The sequence below is a fragment of the Micromesistius poutassou genome, assembly GCF_964030765.1.
Source record: "Micromesistius poutassou genome assembly, chromosome: 19".
In the NCBI taxonomy this organism is placed as follows: Eukaryota; Metazoa; Chordata; class Actinopteri; order Gadiformes; family Gadidae; genus Micromesistius; species Micromesistius poutassou.
Genome location: NC_140289.1, coordinates 11,708,458 through 11,725,154, shown reverse-complemented (window position 1 = coordinate 11,725,154; position 16,697 = coordinate 11,708,458). Strand labels below are relative to the sequence as shown.

Sequence of the window (16,697 nt, the reverse complement as noted above, 5' to 3'; positions counted from 1 at the left end):
CTAGGAGGTGAGAGGGGGGAGAGAGAGAGAGAGAAAGAATAAATAAGAAGAGGAGAGGGACAATGAAAGAGAAAGAGAAGAGGAGGTGAGAGGTGGAGAGGAGAGACGGAGGGAAGGACAGTAGCGGGACAGAGAGAGAGAAGGAATGATGGACAGAATGAAGACGAAGGAGACAGGAAGAGCCGGAGAGAGAGAGAGAGAGAGAGAGAGAGAGAGGAGGGAGGAATGCAAGAGGAGGAGAGAGAGAGAAAGAGAGAGACTGGAAGAGAGCGGATGAGAGAGAGAGGTAATGGAGGCAAGACAGAGACAGAGAGAGAAAGATGAGGAATGAGCGGGTAGATAAGAAGGGAGGAGAAAGGGAACGAAAGAAGGACACAGAGAATGAGTGATGGAGGCAGAGACTTGGACAGAGAAAGAGAGGATTTATGAGACATAAGTTATTGACCTCCAGATGGAGCACTGATGGTGTTGGAGGGTTTCAGCGTGGATGCTGAACACGCTTATAAAGCCACTCCCCCACACACACACACACACTCCCACACTCACACACACACACACACTAACACACACACACGCACACACACACACACACACACACACACACACACACACACACACACACACACACACACACACACACTCACACACACACACACACACACACACACACACACACACACTCACACACACACACACACACACACACACACTCACACTCACACTCACACACACACACTCACACTAACACACTCACACACACACACACACACACACACACACCATCGCCACACACACACACACACACACACACACACACACACACACACACACACATCAAGTATCTACCTTTTGCAATGCACAAACACATGCAGCATCTAAATACACACACACACACACACACACACGCACGCAACATCGTACTACACACAAAACATCTAATTTCTACATACACACACAGACACACACATATACTTATGTACAATGGATAACAAACATACATAACGCATATATATATATATATATATGACACACGTGTGTTATATTTGATAAATCAGATTCACCTGTGTGAATGATGGTGTGTGTTTGTGTGTCTTGTGCGACAGTGTGTCTATACGTGTATGTGTGTGTGTGTGTGTGTGTGTGTGTGTGTGTGTGTGTGTGCTTGTGCGTGTGTGCGTGCGTGTGCATGCATAGGCTGGCTCTGCTCAGTACTGTGGACAGATGGCTGCTGGGTGACTCTGAGCCTCATCCAGGGGCTCAGCGTTCTCACTGGTTAACTTAGTTTGCTGATGTCATCCCTCTGGACCTCTCTGGGTGGGATTCCCGGTCACAACCCACCCCCACCCCCCCACCCCCCACCCCCACCACTGAAATCGAAAAGACGAAATCGAAGAAGGTCCAGCACAGATCAGCATCAACCAATCCAGTTATGTAGGGGAGTGCTCCACGCTAGTGTTAGGGTTTTGACTGCCTTTGTAGGGCAACTGGTTGAGCAAGGCATTAATAATCTCAGGGTTAGAGAGTCGGACTCCCTGTCTACCGCCACTGGTAGAGACATGCTATTACCACTGCCAGGCTCAGGGGGTTGATTCCAGCTGGCATCACGGTGGACCCGTTCATCCAAGGCCCCTTACAATTGATTCATTTACATGCACGTCATTGACGAGCAGGGAAATGGTCGGTTTGTGATTCCTTTCCTTCATCAATTCGTAGTTTAATCAAAGAAAATGATGCTCACTGTTGCGCACTGCTGTGTAGATCTGTCTCTGTGTAGATCTGTCTCTGTGTAGATCTGTCTCTGTGTAGATCTGTCTCTGTGTGTAGATCTGTCTCTGTGTGTAGATCTGTCTCTGTGTAGATCTGTCTCTGTGTGTAGATCTGTCTCTGTGTAGATCTGTCTCTGTGTGTAGGTCTCTTTGTGCTTTGTTTTCTGTGTAAAGAACACAACAATTTAAAGCGTTCCTTATTATCTCAGATGTGCGTCCATGTCAAATGATTCAGTGTATTCAGTGCATACATGTATATATGTACACTATAACCCTATTTTGTTTTCACCAATCTATAAATCACGGTGTGTGTGTTTAATTGATTCCACCCCTCTGCTTAGGTACATCGCTGCCAAACGACACAACCCACACCACCAACTGTGACTCCTCCGGACTGGGCTGCCCAGGTAGGGAAAACCAACGCACCCTCGTCCTGCGGGGTGGAACACAGCAGGGTCAATCCGTCACCTCCTCCCCTCAGTGTGTGCTTGTCGTCGTACCCGTGTCCACTCGTAGGATCCCCTTCGACTCTCCACTGGAAGGACGCGTGTCATTGACAACGCATGCAAATGAAAAACGCACTTGTTGAAATAACACTTTTAACAAGTTTTATATTTTAAGCCACAACATCCCCTGGTCTATTCTGCCAGTGCAATTATAACCAGATGAGATGACTGGAAGGGAAGAAAAGAGAGAAAGAAACAGCAGAACAGAATGGGAATGTCGGAGAAAAACGTTCCGCATAGAGCTACAGATGTTTTGAATTTCCCCTGGAGCCGTCCTCTCTCTGTGGCGGTGTGAGCCTCCAGAAGAACACGTGTGGATGAACAATGAACCCTCCCAGGGGAGTTTGTCCAATAGATTAGTTTTAACTGCAATTTAATGGATTATATATCGCTTTATTATTCAATTTGCTTCACAGCACCAGGATTTGTTTTCAATGCGTTTGTTTTCATTGTTGACAGAAGACCCCAACGAGGAATGAAAAATAAGAAACTAGTGTCCGCTTGCGCCCTATAAATTGCAGTATACTATCCCGGCGGTGGGTCCCCATTTTGTAGTTTGGTTTGAAATATCCAAAAGGATTCATGCAAATGAGCTGTCTTAGGTTGACTCACGGGCTACACATCACAAACATGGATTTTCCATGTATCACTTAGGCCCTAGTCCCCCCCCCTGTGCCTGCTCCCTAACGAGGGCCCTACTGAGTGTTGACTAGAGTCTAAGGGGAACAGGGAGGGAACAAGCGGGGCCCCGATCCAAACACGGCCCCTGTTCCGCCAGCCTGTGTTCCGCCTCCACATCCTGTTGACGGTCCCCGGGGTGTGGGGCTTCAAAGTCTTCTCCTCCAACAGCTTAACAACTCCCATTAAGTCCTCAGATGGTTTGTGGGGGTCTTACGGGAGGATGTTTTCAACTGCCTTAAAAGAGCGGTTGTCAGCCCGGGCTCAAAGAGATGACAGAGGGTGCCCTGCAGCCCCAAAGCTCACTAGGTGGGTGAGGAGAGGAGAGGAGGCGAGGTGAGGAGGAGAGGTGAGGAGGTGAGGTGAGGAGGTGAGGAGAGGAGAGGAGAGGAGAGGAGAGGAGAGGAGAGGAGAGGAGAGGTGAGGAGAGGTGAGGAGAGGAGGAGAGGAGGTGAGGTGAGGAGGAGAGGACAGGAGAGGTGAGGAGAGGAGAGGTGAGGAGGAGGGGTGAGGAGAGGAGGTGAGGTGAGGAGGTGAGGTGAGGAGGTGAGGAGAGGAGAGGAGAGGAGGTGAGGAGAGGTGAGGAGAGGAGGTGAGGTGAGGAGGAGAGGAGAGGAGAGGTGAGGAGGAGAGGAGAGGACAGGAGAGGTGAGAAGGAGAGGTGAGGAGAGGAGAGGAGAGGAGATGGGGGCACGCAGAGGGGGAACCAGGAGAGGAGAGTGAGACACGTAGAGGGGGGAGGGGTGGGAGACTAGTGGGGGAGATGAGATAAACAGATGAAGGAGGAGGGGAGAGGAGAAAAAAGGAGAGAAGGGGAGAGGACCGGGCGGAGCTGAGGCGAGGAGAATGGGAAAGGAGAGGAGTGGAAAGGAAGAGAGAAGAAGGAGACAGCAGTGGAGGAGGGGGGTGAGGAAGGGGGAGAGGAGGGGATGGGGGGGGGGGGGGATGGGTGTAGGGGAGATGAGAAGGGGGGGGAGCAAAGTAAAGGAAAGGAGACGAAAACTCACGAGAGGGGAGGGAGGAGGACATGCACCGAGCTGAAGGAGAATAAGATAAGAAAAAGATGGAGAAAAAGATTTAGAAAGTGTGAATAGGTAAAGAGTGAAGGGAGGGCAGCGGGGACGGAGGTGGCGGCAGACACCATTAGGGTGTTGAAAAGAGAAGACCAGAGGAGAAGAGCTTTGTAACCTCGGAAACAGAAACCCAGGATTGAATTTGGCAAAAAGACCAGTAGCACATCGTTTTCTATTTGATCTTTGTCAAAGCACTGGTGCTCTGGCTCAGCTAGGTTGGTAAATAGAGCGAAGCTTTCATTATGGGATGTTTGCTTTCAAATGATACAAATCCCAGCCTTGAAACTACAATACGACAGCATACAATACAACGCACTGCACAACATAAGGCCAAATAAGACATGCTTCCCCCTTCTCACAAGGGCAGTCTCCCATTCACATCACTCACTATTGTGTCGGGGACAATAGAAAAGGCTTTCCAAGATCATTGTATAAGGATGTGTTTATGCTAGGTTTCCTAGCCAATGATCTTTGGTCGTGAAGGTCACGGGTTTGGAGACAACCAATAGCAATCACCGTGGAGCATGTTCACAATAAACAGTAGCTTAAGCTGCTAGGGGTCATTGGATGACGTCACTCCCTCATGAATGTCCGTCTCACACTTCAATCCTCTGTGGAAGCCTAAGTGGGATTTTTCAGAAGGTCATACTTTATGGGATTTAGTTCACGAGAAACATGCATGAATACAGAGTCGAGTCAGGGCTAGTGCAGTGCAGAACCCCAGTAAATAGAACCAAAGAGAGTATTTGGAAACGCTATGAGAAGCAGCTGCTACTTCAAGGAATTAGCATTTGCTGCTACCTGTTGCTCTTGGCTGAGCTGTGGACTGTTGAGCTAGCTGAGTTAGCTGTGAGTGACTCCGTAGTCATTGGCTACCTGCATTGAGGGAATGGCTGCCAAAGTGGCTGCTGACGGGCTACTAATTCTAATGGTGGGATTTGAGGAAGACATCAATAACTTCCGGGATAATCCTACATGCAACGACGATAAATGGAAACATTGGCACTGGTGCTTTGTCATTCAGCTTCATACTCATTTATCTTTCAATCTCCCTCTCCCTTTCTCTCTCTAACTCTTGTTCTCTCTCTCTCTTGTGCTCTCTCTTTCTCTCTCTGTCGTTCTCTATCTCTCTCTCTCTCTCACACACACACTATAATTCTCTCTCTCTCTCTTGTGCTCTCTCTATCTCTCTCTCACTATAATTCTCTCTATCTCTCTCTCTCTCTCTCTCTCTCTCTCTCTCTCACTATAATTCTCTCTCTCTCTCTTGTGCGCTCTCTATCTCTATCATCCATCATGCGATCCCTTGTCAATACCGCCAGCCTCTGCTTCTCCCACCAACCCATCGTCCACTGACTCCTCTAACATCATCCATGCTACTAATGTCATCTCCCACGGTAAGAATCTCACCCCATCTCCCCTTCCATTTCCTCTCCTCTCATCTCCTGTGGATCTTCCTCTTTTCTCCTCCCCCCTTTGCTCTGCCTTTCCTCATTTTTCTTTGCCTCTCCTCCTCTCTTCTCTTCTCCTTTCTCTCTTTTCTTTACAACTCCTCTCTCCTCTCTTTTCCTTCCCTCTCCTTTCTTTACAACTCCTTTCTCCTCTCTTCTCCTTCCCTCTCCTTTCTTTACAACTCCTCTCTCCTCTCTTCTCCTCCCCTCTCCTTTCTTTACCACTCCTCTCCTCTATTCTCCTCCCTTATCCTGCCCTCTCCTTTCCTTACCCCTCCTCTCATCTCTCCTCTTCACTCTCTCATCCTCCTCTGCTGCCTCTGTTGACTGAATGGAGAGAATTGGTGTGATTGGAGTCACACCTATTCTGAAGTGGAGTGATTGGTGTGTGTGTGTGTGGGGGGGGGGCTCTGGACACTCTCATAGCTTTCTTTATTTATATCTCAAACTGCAGAGAGCTCATGCAGAGCTCATGAAGTAACACATTCTGGATGCTCTCCCAGCTGTGGTTTACACTTTACATGGGGTCAACGTTTTATTTACGAAGAAAATGAACTACAGAACAAGGATAATCAGTGAGGGGATTCCACAGGGAACCATTTGGGGGACTCTTGGATTATGAATGAAAAAGACTGAAGAAAGACAAACAAAAATCACGGGATGCCCTCGTGTTACATTGCTTCTTTCCCTTAATGTGTGTCCCAGAATACCAGCCCCATCTGTTGCTGACAGATAAGGCCCAGGTTTATTATGCTTCTTGAAGCCATCCAGAAGTGCGCTTTGACTCAGGTGCACGAGGGACTAGATAAACGTTTACTTGCTCAACACAAAATGAGTCCCCCAAATCGCTCCTTCGTCAAGGAACCCTCCTGTGGGTTTTTCCACCTGAAATGTGCAACGCTCAATTAATTCTCATTCATCCGTGCCGGGTCACTGAAAGAATGGTTTCTTCAGAAATGTTGATAATGGGATTTTTTTTCTCTCCTTTTGAGATCACAGACAATTGCTTTCTCGGGGCATGATAAGTAAGATGGTTTTAAATTCTAATTGGATGGAGAAGATTAGACGTTAACCTTCAGTCCGGGACTTTTTGAGGGTTGGCCACATTTCTGATTCAGCAAGCACTGAATGTCGACCTTCTTTAGGAGCCACAGAGGTGGTGAGGCAGATAGACCTGATAGACACAGAGAGGACATGTGATCCCCCAGCCTCCACTAGGGTCAAAGGTTATGGATGTTACCCATGCCTGCCTTATATTTTCATTTGCCATTCCATTCTAGCCATCTCCCCCATTCCTCCATCCTTCGTCCCCACCACAAGCATGCCTTTAACCCCACCCTCCAACACCACCACCACCTCCTCCACCTCCTCCACCACCACAATCCCGGCCCGACCCAGCTCCCCATCCTCTGGTAAGCGGCCATATGGCCCAGTCAGGGTTTCTTGGAACCGTCTTGTTTTAATAATGAACAATAAATAAAGTATATTCATTGTCAAAATCGTCTGCAATACCAATGAGTGTGAGTAAGTATACCGTAGTCCAGAGACGTACGCCGGCTTACCGCCACAAAAACACTTTAATTCAAAAACTAAACTGATCTAAATTTTAAAAATAAAAAATGACCCCCAATTACAATTAGAGGTATTCTCAAGTCTCTAATTTGAGTGTAACAGTATAAAGAAGAGCAGTTTACCTATTTACATCAACAAAAATACCTGAATTAACACTTTTTAGATGTAGTTTCTCACAATAGTATTTGTGTTAACTGACACAGTTCACAGGGTACTAATGGACTTTCACGCAAATGACAGACAGAAATGAATAATACCTAAAGTCACTAAACAACGACGCTTCCAAGATCCTTATGAGAACCCCAGCTTGGGAACCCACATATCCGCAAGCGTTGTTCCTCTGTGATTCACCACAGACCTCCCAGAACAGCCCTACAGAGATGTGGTCTACCATGAATGTGAACTGCTTGCGCTATTAACCCATTACATGGCGCTAATGATTTCAGTTTTTGAGTTATATCCCTGACATGCTGAATTATTCTGCTAATCCGTTGAGCCAGTTTCCGCCAGCGCTAGCAGCGCCACCCCCGCTATCCCAGTCGCTTACGCCTCCCCTGCCGATGCTAACGCTACCATCACGCACCCAGCCACCGGTAAGCTAGCAGTTAGCTAACTGTCATGTCTGTCCTTTTGTCACAAACCAAACTGTGGCAAGCGCATATCCAAATGGGATCAATAAAACACTCTCTGGGAGCAATAAAAGACTAGCTGCCCTTTATTCATGTCCACACATACAAATTGTAAATGAGCATTAAATTGGGTATATTTGATTGATTCCCATTTCAATTTAAAACTAATATTAGCACAAACCTGCTAATAGCCACTTTCTGACCGTTTTTGGAAAAAGGAAAGACCACACCAAAAATTGAGGGTCAAAACCAATATTTGCACATACCTGCCAAACTGTGAGACTCCCCTGGCCCAGTGACGTCCCGTCCGGACTCTGCTCCCCCATTCACTGTGTTGTTGTTTTCTGTGTGTTGTTGTTGTCGTTGTTTACCCCTCTGTAGCCCCGACTGCAGCCAGTGACACATCCACTGTTCCCTCCGCTCCAACTAACCCATCAGCTACTAACCCTCCTCCCCCGCATGGTAAGAGAATTACAGAGAGAGACCGCTGACCACCAGACCACCGCTCACACACTGCACCACGACCTCATTAGGGGGACCCAGTGTCACGTCTTATGAGGACCTCATTATCATTATCTTCTTTTGTTAGTGAGCAGCTGGGGTCAATATATACATGGGAAGGCAGAGAGAGGTTTGGTTCGAAATGTGCATCCCCAAATTGTTTCGGGCTATTTTGTGTCAATTTCAGTCTGGGTTACTGAAGTAAAATAAGTCATTTTGATAAAAGTATTCATTACTTTGACTGTTGCTCTTGTAAAGTGTCACCAGAGTTGAAATGTTCCAAATATTCTTTGCATGCTGGGAGTTTTAATTTCACCTGACAACTGAACATCAAGGTGTCATTGGATTAAGTTCCTTCCTGTCCTATCTTGCTTGCATAGCACATCTAACAGAAACACTGCAAGTCAATCCAACACTTGGAGTATGGAACTAAATATAAATTCTTATTCCAAGTTACAATGATTTGTATTCTGCTCTTCGGAAAATCCTTTCTCTGTTTCTCCTTTCTGTTTTATTCTCTCATTTTTATTTCTGGTATACCTACCTCTCTCCTATCCCCTCTCCTCCTCCCCCCCTCCCCCTATCATATATCCTCTCTCTTCTCCTTTTGCTTCCCTGTCCCCTCCCTCCTCCACTCCTCTCCTCCCCTTTCTTCCTAATTAATGGTACTCTTCCTTCAGTTCCCCTTTCACTGCAGACATACAGTAATCATGCTGTCTGACACTAACCATGGTCTTTGTGCTCTACTGATTGAGGTGAAGGTTGTGGGGTTTGGCCACTGTCTGCATTTTAATACCTTCTGTAACATTCTACAAGAAGCACGGTCTGAGATACGAGGCTTGTGTTAATGAATGTGTTCAGTTGGAGACTGGTTGATTGAATTGTGTTGTAACCTTTCTTGTTTTCCGCCCTTAATTTGTCGTCTGTTGTCTTCACTGAAACGGGTCATCCTGGCCTGACACCGCCGCGGTTACCCTGGCGACAGTGAAGGAGGGCGTGTTGTCCATTTGGTCCTTGCTGAAACCCCCTACAGGACAGAGGGCCTCCAGAACACCGGAAGGTCCAGTCTTCCCCAAAGGCCCCCTAGCGTCTCGGAACGGAACGGCCACCTCGGTTCAGTCCAGGTCCGATGGACCACGTCGTCGCCGCAGATCCCTCCTCTCAGGTCCCGACGCATATACTGTAGAGGCCCGTGTGGTCGCCGCTCTGCGCCCAGCCTCAGTAAACCGAGGCCGGACCCGACAGACAAGACTCACAGCCTCTCCTGTGGACCTCCCGGCCCTAGCTCCGCCCTCTGAACCCAAGCCTCCCGCCCGCTCCCCAACACTTTTCATTGGCCATTTTGCGTATGCCCTCCGACGCCCGGGCTTCCAGACTTCCAAAACCTCCTTGGGTTACATCTCCACCCCTCTGGTCGTGCCGGGCAGGAAAAGGCCGAACCCGGCCAGCCTCCGTCCCTCCCCCAGGCCTCTGGTTCTGGTCACCAAGCCTGCAGAGAAACCTGTTCCCAGACTCACAACCAAACAGGGGCACGCGACCCTGGGGCCCGGTGGAACCACACCGGCCCCAGGGCTCGAACACGTGACCACGTCGCCACGTCATGGAGACACATCTGGAGCGCCTGTTTCCTTCAGAGACTCCTCGGTGACTCCGCAACCCGGTGACACAACTCCAGTCTCCATGGCAACAACCCTAGAAGTAGAACAAGCTCCCCCGTCAAAGGTCATGACATCACACCAAGGGTCATTCCCGGGTCCGCCACCTATAGAATCAGAGGAGGAGGTGAAGGAGGAGGAGGGGGAGGAGGGAGAGAAAGGGCCTCCAGAAGCGATGAAAGCAATTGTGCTTTCGTCGTCATCTTCATCATTAGTATCATCCTCATCGTTTTCATCATCGCTTAGCAACAGGAAGAACAAGCCTATGTCTCCACATTGGTCGCTACTGATGCAGAGTAAGGAAAACCTCACAGAAGACGTTGGAAACTGGACGGACGGACTGGACGCACTGGGGGATGACTACGAGTCCGGGACGGAGGGGTTTGTGTATGATTTGTCCATCCACACTGAGGAGGACAGAGAGCATTTTGGTCTGTTTGATTTCGACGACTACACTTCAGATGAGCCCGCTCCCATTCCCACTGCGGAACCTCTGAACCCGGCGACGATTGGCTTTAGAGCAGAACACAACCATTCGCTTGACCAATCAGAAGCTCATGATCCTTCTAACCCTGACCCAGCCCAAATGACAGGTTCCGGGGGTAGAAAAGAACATCTGTCTAATGAATCAGAAGTAAGGGATGACACTGGAAGCCTGCATAGTGTCGAACATAATAGTGATGAGCTTTTATTCACCCACTCAGAGGAGATATTCGAGGCAGGGTCAGGTACAGATAATCGTAGTACATTACCACAAATGCCAACATTCTCTCCAGTTTCTACTGATCTCAGAGGGCAGCATAGTGTAAAAAACAACATAACATTAAATGGAAAACCTTTATTCCAGTATGGACATACATCATCCACACAGACCGCACCGAAACGACCCCAAACATCACATCTTCAGCCCCCATCACCTCCCACCTTCTCGCCGTCCAGCTCCAGCCCCTCTGCTCCGTCGTCCTCGCTCTCCCTCCACACGACAGTATCCCACTTTCCGAGGGCCAGCCGCCCTTCTCCTCTTCTGAGTGCACTGTCGACTCCTTCTCCTCCTCCGCTCCTCCTATCTCTTCCCCTCGCAGTTGGGCTGGCTCCCCCTCCCTCGCCCCCGCTCTCCATCGCCTCCCAGGGAAACCTCCTCCCCGACTCCTCCTCAACCCACACGCCGCCGCGTTCCTCCTCCTATCGTTCTCCGCCTTCCTCCTCTTCTCTCGCTCTTCTCCCCTCTCTTATTCAAGCCACACCCCTCCCTCTCCCCTCCCCCGACGGCCTCGCTCTCTCTTCTCGTTCTACCCGCCGAGCGTCAGATCCATCCCTGGCCACCTATGACCCCCGACGTGCGACCTTTGAACCGGGGAGTGCCCTGGGTTCCACGTTGTCATACACGCACGACCTTCGTGGTCAATCGTCTGCAATGTTCCACCCTCATGCAGACCCACCTCCCACTGACCGAGGTCTCCCAGACCGTCTGGATCTTCCACTTGCGGGTGGATTCGATGGGACCCTGGCGGACCCGGCGGGTTCCCAGTTTGGCCACGCGTTGCCCACCCCCTCCTCTGAGGGTCCTTTGGCAGAACCACCTCCCGGTCAAACTGGACCAACTGCCGCCGAACTCCCATCAGAAGCGTCAGTGTTATCAGACTCTGGGCTTCATGGTTCTGATTGGCTGAGAGACAGAATACAGCCCACCACCTCGGGCTGGGTCCCGGGGGCAGTCGCTGACGACCCAGATCCACAGCTGCTACTGTGGCCTTCTCATCCTGCCCCAGGGTTCACGGTGAGTCACTTTATGATCCAGAAGGATCAGAAAGGGGTTGGAACCGTGGCTGACCCTACCGATCCCGGTGGTTCAGGTACAGAGTATCCGACAGGGCTCGCATCCCAGATCGGTGTCAGTGTCCTGACAAACGACCGGCCGACCCCGCTTCTGCCCGCCCCTGTTAATACCCTCCAGCGCCCCGGCCCGGAGAGCGCACGCAGGGGGGAATCCGTGCAGTCTTTCTTCTCTGCATCTTCTTCCTCTCTTTCGTTGTCTTCGTCCGGCGTGTCTTTCCCTTTAAACGTACGCCCGCCGTCTGTAGGCCCACTGCACGGTCTCTCCGTCCCGGGATCCGTACGCCACGCTGTCGCCGCGAGGGCCACAGATGTCACCCACGTCGCGAAGCGCGAACACGCGAGCGAACCCAGTGCCTCTCTTCACGCTTCCTTTTCGACATTACCGCGAGAAAACGCTCCTTCCCCCTCACGACTCCTGTCTCCGAGAGGAACGTCTGGCGCCCAGGGCGCGCCCACCGCGCGCGGCTTGGAAGACGCGCTCCTGCTTACCCCCCTCGGACCCGCGAGGCAGCCGGTTAACGCGCAGCCCACCGGCTCTCAGGCGCAGCCCAGGCAGCCTGCCGCACGCACTGTGAGTTCCAGAAGGCACGCCTTAAGCTTACAAGCATCGCGTCCCTCTGCCAGGGAATTTGCGACTTCTATTTTCTATTCGCCAAATCCACCGGTCGCCGTGCCAACTCTGACTCCGGTGCGACACAACAGCCTGGCACCACGGTTTGGCAACGCCGCCGCCACCACGCCCACCGCTACCCAGCATGCCTCAGGGCAGGATTTGACTTCCAACTCGGATTTGACACGCGCGCATAACCACCAAACCGCGAACCGTCAGACGCACACGCGCGCCGTTACACAAGGCATTAGTCACGTAGGCAGCCCCTGCGGACTCCCGGGCGCTGGGTATGACGGAGGGGAATGTGTCGAGCAGGGGGGTTTGGACTTGGACTCCGGTGCTGGACTGGGGTTAGTTTACATAGGATTAGGAGACGGGCCAAGTGTGCTGAGACACACGCTCCGGCCCGGATCAGCCCACTCTCCCGACCTCAGCCCCGAGCTCCAGAGAGGACATGTTTCTCCCCTTTCCTCGTTTCCTCCCACTTCTTCTCTCCTCTCTTCCTCTTCCCTCGCGGCCCTCCCCTCTTTCACCGCTTCTCCCGCGCCGCTTTACATTTCTCCCGCCCCGATCTCTCCCGTCCCCTCTCGCTCTCTCTCCCCTCCCTTCCTCCCACCTCCCATTCAGCCTCTGCCACTGCCAGCAGATTCCTCCAGCATGGAGGGGGCAGCAGCTGGTACTTCCAAGCCCACCCCTCTGCTGGTTGCATTCCATGTGACCCCTGCGACCCCACCCCTTCACCGCAGCCATTCAGAATTCCTTCACGCTTCCGCTGCACAAAGTAGCAAATCAGCTACTGCATACCGGCAGCCTTTCACTCCCAGCCAAATGCCTCCCCGATTTGACATATCTGTCAGCCAACCGGACTCTGTCCAGCCTCTCACTGCTCCGGCCCTGGCCAGCCAATCAAATCCCTTTTTTTCCGCTGAAGTTTTTAGATCAGGGGAGGTTTCAGTGGGCTCTGGGGGGATCCCAAAAAGAGGAACCACATCTGGTTTTATTGTTAGTTCCAAAATACATGTACACATTGAGTCCTCAGGCGACCCGAGCCCAGGCGCTAAGAATACAGATGCGTTAGACATTCCCATCATGGAGGACGCTTCAGGTTCAGGGGAGCTGGGCTCTGCTTGGGGATCAGAGACGGGCGCCGGCGTTAACCCCCGCGGGGCTGCGGGCGTGCCGCTGAGGCCGGTCACGGCCCACGAGCAGTACGACGGTTTAGCCGTCAGAGCAACCGGGGATCTGGGATCGGACGCGGCTTCATCGCTAAACACGCAAGCGGCAGCTGGGTCCATGGAGGCCGAGCCCAGCCATGTCCACACTGACTCCGCTGGGCAGAGAAGGCCCAGCGACGCCTCAGCTACGCATCAAAGTGCTTCTGATTCAACTGGCAATGGAACTCTGTCCTTTGTGAACACAACCTCCGGACCCCCCACGAGCTCGCCTGTTGCTGGCCCAGATAGAGGCTTGGCTTCCTGGGGAGAAAAACCCATGCTCCCGTGGAGTGGTAACCTCTCTGGAGAGACACTGGCCTCCACGGATGGCTCCCGTGAACGTACAACCACACCATCCACGCCACCGCCGCTGACGAACGGAACCGCCGTCACAACGCCACGAGGAGACTCGGACCCCACAGCGGACCCAGGGGCCCCCACCGGACCCAAACCCAGCCTGACCACAGCGGACCCAGGGGCCCCCACCGGACCCAAACCCAGCCTGACCACAGCGGACCCAGGGGCCCCCACCAGACCCAAACCCAGCCTGACCACAGCGGACCCAGGGGCCCCCACCAGACCCAAACCCAGCCTCACCAGGAGGACCACCGCGACGGCAGCACACGGACGAACAACAGACGCCGCCGCCCTCTCAAACCTCTCAAAGCCAACAGGAGGTCCGACCTCAGCGGGGTCAAAGCTCAGCTGGAGCCCCGGCACAGAGATGCCCCATCCCAGCAGAGACCCCGGCCCTCCGGGCCCCAGACAGGACCCGTCAAACCTGGGCCACGGAACCAGCGACGCCCTCGGCGCCGCCCATGGCCATGCGGCCGTCTCGCCGGCGCCACCGCTCGGCGGCGACTCCCCGCAGCGTTTGACGTTGACAAGAGATCCGCCGGCGGCCTCTCTCTCAGCGCCGCCGCCCCCCTGGCCCTCCTCCCCGTCCCCCCCCTCGGCTCCATCGTCCGCGGCGGTCAGCCCCTGGACTCCGGTAGCCAGTAGCGGCCTAAAAAAGGCCACGGCTGCGCGACCCGAGCCGCGACCCCCGACCTTGAGCTCTGACGCGCGGCCCGCCAGGCCATGCCAATGTAAACAGCGCTTTCATTTAAACTGTCTGTGTGGACTGTCATCGGGGAACAGTATGTCATGCAGTCACCACCACCGTAGACGTAGAACATAGACACCTCTTGGATGTAGAGCACTGCAAAGAAAGGGAGGGAGTTGTTGACGATGCAATGCTCGTTATGATGATTGTATCGTACAAAGATCCAAGAAGTAAAGAACTAAATGAGACAGTACCAAAATTGCTCTGTTGCTCTCGGGATAAAGTAGGGACTGATTTGCACATTTTAGAAAACCATTGAATTCGGTGATGAATCTTAACCCCCTCTTTTTTTTTTGCAGTGCTGTATGCAAAGTACTAGTGGGTAATCTGTAGCTATTCCACTTAATTGGCTGTAGCTTCGATTTTCAATCAAGGAGTGCTCCATTGCTGATTGGTTGCATTTGATCAGAGGCGGGGTTTAGGACATTAACATGGTGTGTAGTTGTCCAATGGCATTTGATTCACAGGCAGGATTTAGGACATTAATACGGTGTGTAGGCGTCCAACGGCTTCTTAGTAGAATAGCTTTGGTCCGGACAATTATAGGGGCTTGTACGTTCCTTCTGACCACCCTTTCTAGGTCTCCTTTTTTGACTTTATATCTGATATTTGATACTTTTGTTAGTTGATTCTTCCTTTAAATTTGATTCTCTATGTCAATGGTATTTTATGGTTGATTTTTTTGTTGTTAAGTAAATGTTTCTTTTCCTACTTTCGACCTGGAGGTCAGCAGTAACCTGACTGGTGCTTTACTAACGGCAATGAAAGGCTTTAGCGACATCTAGTGGCCATTTCACATGTCGCATAGCATGATCAATGAAATGGCAGATAAGACATGGAGAAATTTGGTTCAACAAAAAATAACAGTTATAAATAATAGTTTACAATCCTGAACATTTACACAAAATTTGCATACATGATTACTTCCAATTTGAAAACCCTGATCTATTTTGGTGGTAAGATATTAGAAACATGTAGACCTATAGCAGAACGATGAAGTTTCATTGGGTCAAAATCTAAGCACAAAGTCACTCAAGAACTTACAATTAGTATTTGGAACCAGGCCTATTCTGGAAGCATTAAGTCATAAATTAAGTCATAAATTGATGGACTACATGCCTATTACAAAATTACAAAACTATAATAATTTGGTTGACGGATCTCTTTATTTAATGGACACCATCAGTCACTGCTACTGTATGACTTTAAGAACTTCCAGAGGTTTCTTGACCGAACATCGTTCTGCTGTGTCTGATTGGATTTCTACATAACTCCATTACTCCGACAGCCATTTTGATTCATCTCTTGCTATGAGATGAGCAACGCTCACCCCACGCTCAGGGGCGGCAGAGGAAACATGTCCCATTAAGTCTGTGAAATCAACTACACTAAATCCACACCGTGTAACTCTTTTTCTCTTCACCCTCTCTCTCTTTTGGCCATCTTTCTCTCTTGACCCATCTCTCCCTCACTCTCCATATTTACTCTCTCTCTCTCTCTCTCTCTCTCTCTCTCTCTCTCTCTCTCCCTATCGCTCTCTCTCTCCCTCTCTCTCTCCCTCCCTCCCTCTCTCTCTCTCCCTCTCTCTCTCTCTCTCTCTCTCTCCCTATCGCTCTCTCTCTCTCTCTCCCTATCGCTCTCTCTCTCCCTCTCTCTCTCCCTCTCCCTCCCTCCCTCTCTCTCTCTCCCTCTCTCTCTCTATCTCTCTCTCTCTCTCTCTCCCTATCGCTCTCTCTCTCTCTCTCTCTCTCTATCTCTCTCTCCCTCCCTCCCTCCCTCTCTCCCTCTCTCTGCTGGTCCCGGGTCAGAGGGCCTGTTCTACAGGGTGTCCTTTGTGGTGGAGGACGAGGACTCTGAACTGGATCAGGGGGATCTGGAGCTCTCGGTCCTGCAGTGGGTGAGACATGATCCCTTCCATGGTCAACTCCTGGATTTACGTCTACCTTTTCTTGCCGTTTCATAAGCTACCAACCTGTCTGTTAAATGATGCTGTCATGGGTGGAAAGGCTCAATAGGGACGGTTATAGAGAAAGTATGATACACTGTGACTGGGCTTTGTATTGACACAGTCAAAAGAATGTTAGACAGGCAAACAGACAGC

The 16,697-nt window shown here is 51.1% G+C and overlaps 1 protein-coding gene across 1 annotated transcript in view; it reads left to right on the top strand.

Annotated features, from left to right (window-relative positions):
- The first annotated feature begins 2,103 nt into the window (after positions 1-2,103).
- The window catches only part of adgrg6 (adhesion G protein-coupled receptor G6), a 42,616-nt gene continuing 28,022 nt past the window's right edge, over positions 2,104-16,697 (top strand). The window contains exons 1-3 of the mRNA XM_084483989.1: positions 2,104-2,173; positions 6,755-6,886; positions 16,405-16,493. Of these exons, the coding sequence (XP_084340115.1) occupies positions 6,796-6,886; positions 16,405-16,493 (180 nt within the window). The 5' untranslated portion in view covers positions 2,104-2,173; positions 6,755-6,795. The remainder of the gene's footprint in view (positions 2,174-6,754; positions 6,887-16,404; positions 16,494-16,697) is intronic.